Here is a 12,965-nt window from a genome sequence, read left to right as displayed (position 1 = left end):
CCAGGCTGGCCTCGAACTCAGAAATCCGCCTGCCTCTGCCTCCCAAGTGCTGGGATTAAAGGCGTGCGCCACCACGCCCGGCTCAGACCATGTTTTAAATACTCCACAGGTACTAACTCATCTGATCAGCCTAGTCACGGTAAGTATTCTAACTTCTGCTTTTCAGTCAGAGCCACGAGACACAGAAAGGTGAAATAAACTGCCCTGGGTCACACAATACAGACAACCCTACCTTCCACCTTTCTAAGGGCTCCATTTTCTCTCCTCCCTGGGACTCGGAATGCGTTCTTCCTATCCATTCCAGTTGCTTCTTTCCCTTTCTTCCTCCCACCCTTCCCCTGGCCAGCTCATCCTGTAGGTCCCTTCTTAGTCACCAGCTCCTCCACAAAGCCATTCCTATATTCCTTAGAGAAACACTGGTCTCTCTGATTCTTGCTCCCCTGGCCTGAGTCTCCTCCATCATAGGCCTTACCTGACGGACATCACCATTCCAGTTACTATCTGTTTCCACCCAGATCCTCAGCTCCTTAAAGACAGACTGACAGTGGGCTGGTTCATTGTTTTCCCAAGGCAAACACAGAGCCTGGTATGAAGTAGGTACTCAGTAAAAAGTCACTGCGAGGAATAAGTGAATTTGCTACTTGCATTTACAGACCCAGGAATGGGTGAGCAAATGTGCATGGTTGTCTTCTGAGGGTCCCGCCCCCCAGAGGGTCCCAAGCAGGAGGAAGATTCTCTCAGAACCCTGAGTCAGAGGGACCCTGAGATGTCTTCTGTACCCTAGGTGGCTCTTGTCCCTCTAATGGCACTTCAGACTCCTCACCCTGATAGTGAATCCTGAAGCCATTGCCCCTTGGGACTCGAGGACTCTGGAAATGCAGGAGCAGCCGGTTTGTTGGGCTCCGCAGCACTTGTCCTTCTCCCAGCATGGAGGAATTGGCCAGGAGTCTGGGGGCCAGGCCTGGAGAACCCCCACCGGCCAACACCAGAAGTTCCTCCTCCTGAGACAGGTTGAGTGTCTGCACCTAGAGAAGCCACATACACGGAGGCCAGGGCATGTCAGCAGGAGGGGTTACATGACAGCCTAAGCCCCCACCCTCCAGTAAACCACCCAGGTTGCAGAAGCCTTTTGAGATCATCTAAGTCAGAAAAAAGGTTCACCAATCCCCAGGCCAGGTTTAGTCACACTCAATTGGCACCACAGAAAAGTACCTGAATCTCAATGCCATAACCAGGGTAGACATGGATGCTGTAGGTGCAATCTAGGAGCTCCACGGAGCGGCTGGCAGTGCTCCCCAAGTCCGGAGACTCCACAAACCCTTCGCCCTCCGAGATGTTGTTATTGCACAGAACTAAAGAGATGTAAGCGGCTGGGTCTGAGGGGTCCTGTGTGATGCCCTCCCCGCCGAGCATCTTCAGGGCTCGCCTGTATCCCCACCACCCTTCACCATCGTTATCAGGTGCACCCTTTCTACCTCACCTGAGACTTTCCTTCCCCAACTACAATATGCATGGAAGCCCACAGAACAGCCCTTGGACCTTAACGCTGGCCTGTGTCATTACCCCTCTCTGACCTGTACCTAAATCTCCTTCCACATGATCCAAGCAGCTTTCCCTCAGCCAGTCCCACACAGGAACATCTATGCCCTTTCCATCGCCTCACCTGGGCTGGTGACGGTGGTGGTGACAGTTGTTGTGGTGATGATGGTGGTGGTGGTCTCCTCCTCTCCTCCCTCGGGCCTGAGGGGTGGGACTGGGGAGGCGGGGCCAGGCGGGGGCGGGGCTGTAGTTCCAGGGGGTGGGGTCAGCAGCTCTGGCGCGGTGGGGCCTGCCCCCCTGACCCCCTTGGGGGTGACAGCTGTCGTCAGAGGCCCTGTCCCTGGCTCAGTGGCACGTGGCAGGGAAGGTGCTGCAAGAGTCTGGCCGGCTGGAGGGGTGGCTAGTGTGGGGTCTGGGTCAGATCCTGAGATAGTTTAAGGGTAGTCAGCACACAGGAGCAGCAAATTGGCCCATGGGGGTGGGGAACAGATTAGAATAAAACACCCCAAAGCCTCCCCAAGGGTACAGGCCCCATTTCCCCTACCCACACAGGCTCCCCACACAGGCTCCCCACATTCTCTCAACATTTTGCAGCTAAAGCCCCCTTTTTCTTTTTCACAGCTGTCTTGACAGCCCCCTTGAGCCTCTCCCCACCCCCAGTTCTGGCTCTCACTCCTGCCTTCTCTCTCTCTCTCTCTCTCTTTCTCTCTCTCTCCTCTGTTTAGCTCTCTCTGGAGCTTTTCTATGCTTAGCATTCTTATTGCTCTCTGGTTTTATGATCCTAGAGTGATATAAAACCTAGATCTGGTTTTATATCACTCTCTGTCTTGCCATTTTTTTGTGACTCTGGTTGTCTGAATTCGCATTTTTCTCTCTGTATACATGACCTCTTGACGGTTCCTCATTTTGTCCCTGTCTCTGGTTCTGTCGAGGGCCAGCTTTGACTCTTTCTCAGCTTCCTAGGGGGTCTCTTCCACAGAACTCTCTCTAACCTGCCTTCCCTCTAGCCAGGCACTCCAGCTCTCAGAGACATAGCCTCTCTCTCTACTCCTATGCCACATTGTGGGCCTCACCTGGCAAGAAGCCGATCTCTGGGCCCTTCCGCAGCAAAGCCCCATGGAGCAGCTCAGCCAGGTCCTCAGAGGCCACTGTGGGAGTCTCACTTCCAGGCTCTGGCATCATCTCATCCTCCTTCAGGGGCAGACCTAGGAGGTGAAGTCCTGTGAACCTCTCCATTCCTCTACATCCTGTCCCTATCTGGAGAGATTCTCCCCAGAGTACATCTTATCAGACACTCAGGGAGTCCCAGGCTGGGTTGAGAGCCAAGATCAGAGGAGTGGCTCCAATCTGCCCTCTCCCTCATTGAGTTCCAGCTCCTGGTCTCTGGGCCTTCAGTGAGAACCTTAGTTAGTACTAACCCTGGACAGCTCTAGCAGGGTGTGCTTTGGGACTGCTTTCTATTCCTCCCCAGTGAAATACTCCCCTGATCCCAAAACTCTGAGGAGAGTCTGACAGCATCTCCCAGACCGCTTCCGCAGTGCCAGCTTTCTCAGGGTTTTTGCCTCTGCAGACTCTCTCTCTCTCTCTCTCTCTCTCTCTCTCTCTCTCTCTCTCTCTCTCTGTCTCTGCAGTCTTTGCAGCCTCTGCTGCCTTCTCTAGACTCTGGTTGGGGATCAGAGTAGAGTCAGGGATTGAATATCCCTGATTGTGTTCATCTGCCTTTGTCCATATGTCCAAGAACATTTGTGTGTACAGCGCCTGGCATCTCTCCCAGTACCTCCATCTCCCACCCAGGTACCCTGCCTGCTTCTACCGCCTCCGCAGAAATCCACCCAACTTCCCTCAGCTCTTCTTCCCGAATTTTAACCCCTAAGATACAACTAAATGCTCTTCTTATTCATTTTTCTATCTCCTTAAAATTAGGAGTTCAAGGGCTCTATGTAACAGTCAGAGAGCCTTGGCTTGCTCCTTCCCAGTCAACTGTGCCCCTCCCCTCCCCCACAAGCTCGGAAGACTCAATATCTTCAGAGAAAGAAGGTAGAAGACCCACGAGAACCTTCCCAGGGTCCACCCCCACATGTCCTTACCCTCAATCCAGGCACAGCTCAGCAGAATTAGGAGCAGCAGCTGGGAAGGCGGCGGGTGCTGGGCCTTGGGAGTCCCCATGGCGACTCACACTAATTTCTCTCCTCTGTGGCTCTTCTGAATAATCTCGCTGTCACTTTCCCTCCGCGTCCTTTTATCTTTTCCTTTAATTCTGCTTTCCTGCTAAGGGTCAGCAAAGGCAGGCAATTTTTCTTCCTTTGGGATGGAGAAGCAGAATTGGCCTAGAGGTTGCTTGGAGTCCGCCCCCTTTTGCTCAATCTTTATCCTCTGCTCTGCGATCTATGGCAAAGGGGGGCGCGGCTCCCGCTGCGGGGGGTGGGGCCGAGAGGGCCGAAGGTTATCCCCTTGTTCGGGAGCTTGGGCCCTTCGGGATGGATAGATAGCCGGGGAAGGTGGGAGGGGAAAGGCAGCTTCCGGGGGGGGGGGTGTCCAGGGTGGGCTTGAGGATCCAGAGGGCCCTTATGAGGTTCAACCGGGGCTTATCTCGGAGAGGAAGAGGGAAAGGGTTGCGGAACCAGGGAAGCTGAAGCTTGGCCACTGGAGCTGCGGGAGGGAGAAGCTGAGAAAGGTGTCAAGCCCACGTCAGATCCTGGGGACGGGCGAAAGGAGGGGCCTGGGATTTATTCTCTGATGAGGGAGGAGGAGGAAGTGCAGATGGAGGAAGGAGGGATGCCGAGCCAGGACCGTACTCTGCACTTCCCGAGGCCCCTAGGGGAGCGGAAGGAAACTCTGGTCCCAGTAGTAATTAGGTTCCCTCCCAGCGCCATTCCAGAACATCTGGTATCTGCACCTGGTCTTCCTAAGGTGTCGAGAGTAGGCACAGCTTGGTTCACGTCTTCCTGGCCTGTCCAGTATGTCCTCTGTCCACACCCGGACCTCCCCGCGGGCCTTCACTATACCCTTTATGGAAGCTCAGGTGGGATGGGCTCGTCCCTCCCGCAGGAAAAAGGGGAGTATCCAGGTTTGTAAGGAGTCTGAGGGGTACGTGTTGAGACTCCCTTCTCCAGAAGGCGACCTGACAGAGGCCTGCAGCCTAGCGGCTACCACCCGTGATCTCCTGGCTCTGCCACTCAGCAAGCGAGTGCCCTTTCAGCACCTGGGCGCGAGGACAGCTCCCGGCCCCGCCTGCACGGGCGGGCCTTGAAGGCACTGATTGGCTGAAGCCGCTTTCGCGAACCCCACGTCTTGCTCAGGGCTGGCTCTGGCGTAGCCAAGCCAGGGGAAAGGGGAGTCACAGGCCGACCTCTCCAGGGACCCGCAGGCCCACGGCCGGACTCGCAGTTCCAGAGCACCGGCCTCACGAGCGGGTCAGAGCTCTCACCCCGCCCCCGAGTCTGCCCCGCCCTTCTTTTCGCATTGCGGGGCGGCTAGAGGTTGGCACTGTGTCCCTGTACCCCACGTGGCGCTCGGTCAGGGCTGGGGGAGGGGGTCTGGAGAGGCAAATCCAGAGAGAAGTCTCCCCCCACCCCCCTTACAGGGCTGGGCTGCTGCTGCTTCTGGGAGGGGTCCTGGGTAGCTAAACAGAGAGGGCTGCGGGAAGGAGTGACGTCAGGGTGAGTGGGCGCCCAAGAAGGGGTGTGTAGGAGGTCGGGAATCGGAGAGGACAGACCCGACCCTGTCGAGGGAGAAGACAGGTCAAGGAGAGAAGAAAGAGAAAGAGCCGCTATAGAGTGGGGCTGCGGGCCAGGTGGAGTAGGAACCGCTGTAGTCAGGGGAAGCTAGAAGAAAAAGAAGGGGTCGATAAGGAAAGGGGGGCTGGAGTGGAGGGAGGAGAAACCAGCTGAGACTAGGAGACTGAGGGTGGAGGAAGAGGAGACTGCGGGAAGGAGAAAGGAGAGAGGAACCACAGAAGGAAGAGAGAGAACAAGAGTGATCTCCGAGTGGAGACAAATAGAAAAGGAAGGGGAGAAAGAAAGAGGGAAGTGAGGGAAGGTTTGTTGGGGGCCTGTAGGAGGAGTGAACAGGAGTGGGGATGTGGAAGGGAGGGAATCAGGAAGCAGTCATTGAGGGGTCAGGTGGAGAACTGGGGGTACCAGGGAGCTGGGGTCTGCAAGATGCAGCTTGCCACTTAGCCAGGGCCTCTTTGCCTATCATGTTTCCATGGCCACTGCCTCTAGGCTCCTCAGCCCTTACTGTGCTCCTCGGAGCCCTCACTTCTCTGTTCCTTTGGTACTGCTACCGCCTGGGTTCCCAAGACATGCAGGCCCTGGGGACCGGGAGCCAAGCTGGGGGTGTTAGTGGTATGCCTGATGTATGTTCTCAGACTGGCCCAAGGGGCCCTGGGGATCCTGGAGAAGGACCCAGGGCAGAAGGTCTAGTGAGCAGGCGGCTTCGGGCCTATGCCAGGCGTTACTCCTGGGCTGGGATGGGTAGAGTGAGGCGGGCAGCTCAGGGAGGCTCTGGCCTCACAGGCGGGGCAGGGGTCATGGGCATTCAGCGCCCTGGCTTACTTTTTCTACCAGACCTGCCTTCGTCCCCCTTTGTGCCACGTGATGCCCAGAGGCATGACGTGGAGCTCCTACAGAGCAGCTTTCCCGCCATTTTGCGGGACTTCGGGGCTGTGAGCTGGGACTTCTCAGGAACCTCTCCTCTGCCTCGGGGCTGGTCCCCACCCCTGGCCCCTGGGTGCTACCAGCTCCTGCTGTACCAAGCAGGCCGATGTCAACCCAGCAACTGCCGGCGGTGCCCAGGAGCCTATCGGGCACTGAGGGGGCTGCGGAGCTTCATGAGTGCCAATACCTTCGGCAATGCTGGCTTTTCCGTCCTACTGCCTGGGGCCCGGCTTGAGGGCCGCTGTGGACCCACCAATGCTCGGGTTAGATGCCATCTGGGTGAGTATAGCCTGTCTACAAACCTCCCATATTTCCTACTTTACTATCTCTTTCTGCACTATGGTTCCTATCATGCCTCTTTTCTCAGAATCTTCCCCAACCAGATCTGAGTTCTGTTTTCATGCATCTATCCAGTCAGTGGTGGCTTACACAGTGTCCCATGCTGACTCTTCCTCTTTGTCTCCAACCACCCTCCCCCCTTTTAACTTAAAAGAAATTCTCACTGAAATGTAAGTGGTCAGTGTTACTTGCCCTGAAGAGGAAATACTCAGAAAATGAAATTTAAATTGTAAAAAGAGACAGCTTGGAACAGGGTATGGTCTTGCATGCCTGTAATCTCAGCACCTGGGAGACTGAGGTGAGGATCCCAAGTCTGAGGCAAGCCTGGCTCTTATTTCTCTTTTATTTAGTCTAGGGAGTATAGTGAGATAATCTACATCTCACTATGTAGTACTGGTCTGGAATCTAAATACAGGCCAGTTGGCCTCAAACTCACGAGATCTGCCTCCCACTACCTCCTGAGTTCTGGTATCACAGGTGTGAACAGTAGGTAGCCTACTTTATTTAGGCTTCTTCGCTGATAAGTAGCAATGTTAGTGGGGTGTTCAATAGCACCAACCTGGTATTTTCTGTTTTCAGACACACCAGAAGAGGGCGTCGGATCTCACTACAGATAATTGTGAGCCACCGTGTGGTTGCTGGGAATTGAACTCAGGACTTCTGGAAAAGCAAGCAGTGCTCTTAGCTGCTGAGCCATCTCCCTAGCCTCCTGAGATTTTCTAATGTTCTAAAGATTGAAAGAAAATCGGGAAAGTAAATATTATGACTTCAGCTTAGCATAAATCTCTGTGTGCTGCCGGCTGGGTGGATCTTATGATTTGGGGCATACTACTTTTCCTACCAGACCTGCCTTCACCCCTCTATGCCATGTGACACCCAGAGGCATGACGTGGAGTTCCTACAGAACAGCTTCCCTGCCAGTTTATAGGACTTGGGGCTGGGAGCTGGGACTTCTCAGGGACCACCCCTCTGCCTCAGGGCTCATCCCAACCTCTGGTCCCCAGGTGAGGGTTTTTTTGGCTGCTCCCTGCAGATACCATGCACATGTTGGACTTTTAACCTTCGTAAGGTTGGGAACACTACCCAGTCTTAAGGACGATTTTCCGGAATGTCTTAGTTACGTCAGAGTCGGCTGTTTTCTCAGCACACTTGACTGAGGTCCTGGGGTCAGACTGGATCCATTAGTTTGGCCTCACGGGAGAGGTGCCCAGTACACAGTAAGATTCTGGAACTGAATTGACAGAAAGTCCAGGAGGAGATGGTTTAGGAGAGGCTTCTTCCAAATGACAGACATGCTTCCCACAGCAGGCCTTCCCAGTGTCTGAGCATCCTTCAGACTATGCTGTGTGGTGAATGTACTCTGACCATCTTTGAGAAGACCACAGAATCTGGCCTGTGAGGCCCATTGAGTGGGCAGGCCCCCTGAACACAGGCAGGAATGGTGGATTCCATTCCCATTGTCTCTTCACAGGCCTGAAGATCCCTCCTGGTTGTGAGTTGGTTGTTGGTGGTGAGCCCCAGTGCTGGGCTGAAGGGCACTGCCTCCTGGTGGACGACTCCTTCCTGCACACAGTGGCTCATAATGGTAATAGGACTCACATTCTGGTGGGTCAGGGGACCAAAGACCCGGAGGGATTCCAGCCAGTCTGCTCTCAGAGGCACTGTTTTGGGACTGCACAGCCTTGGGCAAGCCACAGCTCCTCCAATCACCTGTGGGGCATCTGCCTTCTTTACCGGGTGACTGACTGCATATGGGCTAGGCCCATAAGCTAGACTACCTACACCCCTATCCTCTTGCTGTGGAACCTTAGGCATTTATTTAATCTTATTATGCCTGTCAGTTGGTATAAAATGTACCCATTTTGGGCACATAGAGTTACCACTGTAAATGCCAGGTATGGTGAAACTCAGGAGGCTGAGCCAGGAGGATGGTGAGTTTAAGGGCCGGGCTACATGATGAAACCGTGGCTTAATGAGCAAATTTACCACTGGTGAGGGCCTGGTGCTGACATCTGCTTTCCTCAGTCTATACTAGGAATCCTATCACAGGAGTTCTGGTATCAGCTGCTGTCTCCATCCCTGTGTGCCCTAGGCTCCCCTGAAGATGGACCTCGAGTGGTCTTCATTGTGGACCTCTGGCACCCTAATGTGGCTGGAGCAGAACGCCAAGCTCTCGACTTTGTCTTCGCTCCAGACCCTTGAAAGACACTTCCGGCACCTGAGCTGAGTGATGCTGCACTCAAGGACAGCCTGAGTGGTGGTCAGGACCTCTTCTCCACCTACTCAGCCAGCACTGAATACAAATTCACAATCCTCTCCCAAGTCCTGACTCTTTCCTTCTCAGTTACCAATCCGAGGCTACGGGTTGGGAAGGGGCTCGTGTTTCTACCACAAAACAGCCAGGCATAGGCATAGGCATCTTCTCCTTCTTCTTCTTCTTTTTTTTTTTTTTTTTTTTTTTTTTTTTTTTTTTTTTTTTTTTTTTTTTTTTTTTTTGAGAGATAGGGTTTCTCTGTATAGCCCTGGCTGTCCTGGGGCTCACTCTGTAGACCAGGCTGGCCTCGAACTCAGAAATCCTCCTGCCTCTGCCTCCCAAGTGCTGGGATTAAAGGCATGTGCCATCACTGCCCAGTGCATCTTTTTTGTTTTTTTTTTAAGATTTATTTATTTATTATATGTAAGTACACTGTAGCTGTCTTCAGACACTCCAGAAGAGGGCGCCAGGTCTCGTTGCGGATGGTTGTGAGCCACCATGTGGTTGCTGGGATTTGAACTCTGGACCTTTGGAGGAGCAGTCGGGTGCTCTTACCCACTGAGCCATCTCACCAGCCCTGTTTTTTGTTTTTTTCCGTTGCATCTTCTTAACATAAGCCGCCTCAGCATCCCTCACCCGAGAGTCAGCAGCAGACCTTCAGCTCAACTTTATTCCAATAATTTAATAGAAAATTAAAATAATAAATAATATGAAACAGATCAAGATAGCAGAGCTGGCACAGGTCCAGGCCAGCCGAGTACAAAGTTAAGGAGGTAGGGCGAATGGTGGGGCAGGAGGGGCAAAGTACTCTGTTGCAATGGCGGAAAGCAGCTTGGAGTGTGGTTGATGGTACTGTCCTTTCTACATGTGTGTTCAATGTATTAACAAAATGGAAAGGGAATCCTGTGTCATTCTAAATCAGATGGTAAGAGAAAGATGGCAGAGCAATGATGTAGAGGAGGGGCGGTCACTGGCTTTCTGAAGAGCCCCGCCAGAGGGAAATGCTGGAATGTACCATGTGGTTAGCAGTGAGTGGCGATGACTAGAAGGAAAGGGCTCACTGAAAATAGCATGCAATGAGGGGACAGAGGGAAGACCCACGACTTGGCCAGCAGAGCCGGGGCAAAGAGACAGAGGGACTAGGTCCCAGAAGCAAGAGGACAGAGGGGGAAGGCCAAGGTCAGTCCTTGAAGACAATCTGTTGGCCGTGGGGACGCTCGTCGTGGGTGATATGGCGGCGGACGTGAATCCTCCGGACACGGTGCTCTCGGTTCTCTTCATCGTCCCCTCGGCCTGCCCCACCACCTCCAGCTGCACCCCCTGTGGCCTCCAGGAGAGCCAGATCTGGGCCACGGGAATTCTCATAAATTAAGATGTTCAGTGTCTCCTCAAAGATCCGAGCCTCAGGGAATTCCACCTGCAAAAGGCCAGCAACCCATAGCTCCTACCTCTGGCCCAGTCCCACAGCGCTTCCCCAGGGGCTCCTCTGTGGGCTCTCCTCCAGGCCCCAAAGGCAGCTAGACTTGTTTTCTTTCCTTCACTGCCCAGGCTCTTGGAATGCTTTCCATTTAGTAAGTCCTGAGTACCTGCCACTATCCCTGGGTTGTTCCAAGCATCAGGAACGTAGTATTATAAACAAATGCTTGCCCTCAGCATGTTGGAAGTCTAGGGAGAGAACACAGACTCGTTCTTCCTAAGATATATATTAAGTCAGATGATGACATTTTATGAAGAAAGCTGGAAAGGGGATGTGAATAGCCTTTCCCAAGAGTTTCATCTTTCAGTAGGGAACTCAGGCAAGGCCTTGCTGGGAATGTGGTGTTTGACCAACTCAAGAGAGGGAGGGGGACAGCTAGGGAAAGCACACTGAGGGGTGGCAGCAGGACAGGAACGCATCTCAAGTGCCAGGACAGAACGAAGACAAACAGAGGAAAGACACAGGGAAAGGGGGGGTTTGCTGGGCAATGTTGAAAAGGATATGATGAACCCAGAGTCTCATGCATGCTGGACCAGTTCTACTGCTGAGCTACACCCATACTCTTAGTTGTTTATTAATGAATTCATTATTTTAAGACAGTCTCACTAGGTTGCCCAAGATGGCCTTGAATTTGCAACCCTCCTGTAAGAGGCCAGCCAGTAAGACTGAGTCCGACGGCTTCCCCGTTAGAAGTGATTACAGATGTATGTACACCACCACACCTTCCTCTTAAGCTACCTCTTCTGATCTTCCTAATTGCAGGGGAAAAAACCCTTCGGGAAGATGAGGTACATTCCATTTCTTTGACCAGTGTTTCTTTGTCCTTCCACTAGGTGACAAGTATCAGACTAATACTGGCTAGGGGACACTGGAAAGGAAAAGGTATAGTATTGCTCTGCAGCCAGTGTTCTACCCAAGACTACAGCACTTTATGCAGCTAAAAAGGGGGTTGACAACTTTGTCTGGGGAAGTTGCATTGAGATTTCATGAGCAAATGTGTCCAGGGAGAAACGATGCCCAGCTTGGGTTCATTAGGCGACAGGGATTGAGACTGCCTCTGTGGTTTGCAGTGGGGCAGTACCTAACACAGATTGGGTATTGAGACAGTTTTAAATTTTAACTAATTAATTTTTATATGTGTGGGTGTCTCCATGTTTGTCTGTGCATCACTCGTATGCAGTGCCCCTGGGGGCCAGAAGAGAGTGTTAGATCCCCTGGGTCTGCAGTTGTGAGCTTCCAGGTGTGTGCTGGGAATCAAACCCACATCCTCTTTAACAGCAGCCAGTGCTCTTAACCGCTCAGCCATCTCTCCAGCCCTGGATACTGTGAAATGTCCACTGATGGCTACTACATTCACAGCATCAACTCAGAAGGTCTGGAGGGTTTTAGTTTTCCCTTTTAATGACAGAATTTTACTATGCTGCCCTGGCAGGTCCAGAACTACTTCAAAGTGTTGAAGCTGAAGATGTGCACCACGTGCTGAGAGGTGTACAATTCTGGCTGTCTAAGCTGATGTTGAAGGATTGCAAGTCCAAGGCCACCCTGTGCAGCATATTAAGACTGTCTCAAAACAAACCGAGACAACAAAGGGCTGGGGAGGTGGCTCTGTGGTACAGCACTGGCTTAGCTGTGAGGTCCTCAGCTGCTTCTGCAATACTGCAGAACCAAAGCCTGCTCTTGGTAATGGACCTTTTGAGGTTCTAAAGTGAACCATGGACCTTTTTTTAGGGGACAGTTTTTGATTCAGGATGTTACTATGTAGCCCAGGATGTCCTTAAACTCCTGCTCCTCTTTCCTCAGGCTGCTGAGTGCTGGGATCTCACGCACACTGAACCCAGCTCGTGGGTCTTCCATACCGAAAAGTGCACACATGTTTCTAGCCCTGCATACTATCCTGGGCACCGCAGACAATGCTGAGCCCTCTCCACTGCCTACACTAAGAATCCTGCTTTATGGCTGGCCAGTTGCCTCAGTGGTTAAGAGCACTTCCTGCTCTGGCAGACTATTCAGGCTCATTTCCCAGCATCCACATGGTTGGTTGCTTACAAGTAGTTCCAAGGGATCCGATGCCCTCTTCTGCCCTTCACAAATACCAGCACATATGTGGTCTATTTATGTACATGCAGGCAGAACGCTCATACACATAAAATAAATACAGCTTTTTAAAAAAGCCACAAACAGGTAAATCATGTTCTTCACAAGACCTGGGGACCAATTAATCCCCACCACCCCAAACAAAGAAAAGGAAAACAGAATCTTCTCTAATCTAGTAGCCTCATTTCATTGGTAATGAGGTGGCCTTCCCAAACTACATAGCCATGAACTAGAACTCTGGTCCACAATAACCACCAAAGAGTGTTTCTTTGCCAGATCTGCTGATCTACCTCTGTCCAGGGTCCCAGTCCTCCCTCCCACCCTCCCCAATTCCCTCTGACCTTGGTCTGCTTCTTCTCCGTAGCATAGACTATGGAGGTGCAGCACACCTCGGCAATTTTTCGGCCCTGCCCGTAGAAAGACCAGCAGCAAATCTCATCTCCTAGGACATCCTTGAGGAAGAGCAGCCGCCCATGGAAGCGCAGGGCTAGTTTGTCAAACAGCTCGATGTTCTTCAGTAAGTTGTCATCGGAAGTGCTGAGAACCAAGGGCCAGCCGGCCTTAGGTGACTGACTGTCTTCCTTCCCTCCGCTCCCCCCCCCCC

The 12,965-nt window shown here is 52.7% G+C and overlaps 3 protein-coding genes across 7 annotated transcripts in view; 1 reads left to right on the top strand and 2 right to left on the bottom strand.

The window, feature by feature from the left end:
• Sez6l2 (seizure related 6 homolog like 2) overlaps positions 1-4,712 on the bottom strand; it is a 21,576-nt gene extending 16,864 nt beyond the window's left edge. For 2 of the 3 annotated variants that reach the window (XM_021166034.1, XM_029479595.1), the window contains exons 1-5: positions 3,627-4,212; positions 2,613-2,744; positions 1,664-1,963; positions 1,213-1,352; positions 824-1,025 (exon numbers count right to left, since the gene is read on the bottom strand). In XM_021166034.1, coding sequence (XP_021021693.1) covers positions 824-1,025; positions 1,213-1,352; positions 1,664-1,963; positions 2,613-2,744; positions 3,627-3,705 — 853 coding nt within the window. In that variant the 5' untranslated portion in view covers positions 3,706-4,212. Of the gene's footprint in view, positions 1-823; positions 1,026-1,212; positions 1,353-1,663; positions 1,964-2,612; positions 2,745-3,626; positions 4,213-4,435 lie in introns of those variants that run through there. The other variant, XM_021166035.2, reaches the window with a different exon arrangement.
• Positions 4,713-4,808: 96 nt separating this feature from the next.
• Positions 4,809-8,852, top strand: Asphd1 (aspartate beta-hydroxylase domain containing 1). 3 transcript variants are annotated; one of them, XM_029479597.1, is made up of 4 exons: positions 4,809-4,952; positions 6,300-6,476; positions 8,008-8,121; positions 8,629-8,852. In XM_029479597.1, exons 2-4 carry the CDS (start codon positions 6,371-6,373, stop codon positions 8,736-8,738), a joined length of 330 nt encoding a protein of 109 aa, XP_029335457.1. In that variant the 5' UTR covers positions 4,809-4,952; positions 6,300-6,370; the 3' UTR covers positions 8,739-8,852. The 3 variants fall into 3 exon arrangements, with proteins under 3 accessions (XP_029335457.1, XP_029335456.1, XP_021024656.1); XM_029479596.1 differs by having other exon boundaries at positions 4,809-5,018; XM_021168997.2 differs by lacking the exon at positions 4,809-4,952 and having other exon boundaries at positions 5,588-6,476.
• A 605-nt stretch (positions 8,853-9,457) lies between these two features.
• Positions 9,458-12,965, bottom strand: part of Kctd13 (potassium channel tetramerization domain containing 13) — a 17,824-nt gene continuing 14,316 nt past the window's right edge. The window contains exons 4-5 of the mRNA XM_029479586.1: positions 12,703-12,947; positions 9,458-10,207 (exon numbers count right to left, since the gene is read on the bottom strand). Of these exons, the coding sequence (XP_029335446.1) occupies positions 9,971-10,207; positions 12,703-12,947 (482 nt within the window). The 3' untranslated portion in view covers positions 9,458-9,970. The remainder of the gene's footprint in view (positions 10,208-12,702; positions 12,948-12,965) is intronic.

This window comes from Mus caroli, chromosome 7, assembly GCF_900094665.2.
Source record: "Mus caroli chromosome 7, CAROLI_EIJ_v1.1, whole genome shotgun sequence".
NCBI lineage: Eukaryota > Metazoa > Chordata > Mammalia > Rodentia > Muridae > Mus > Mus caroli.
Note: the sequence above shows the minus strand (reverse complement) of the source record. Positions and strands in the feature narration are given on the sequence as shown.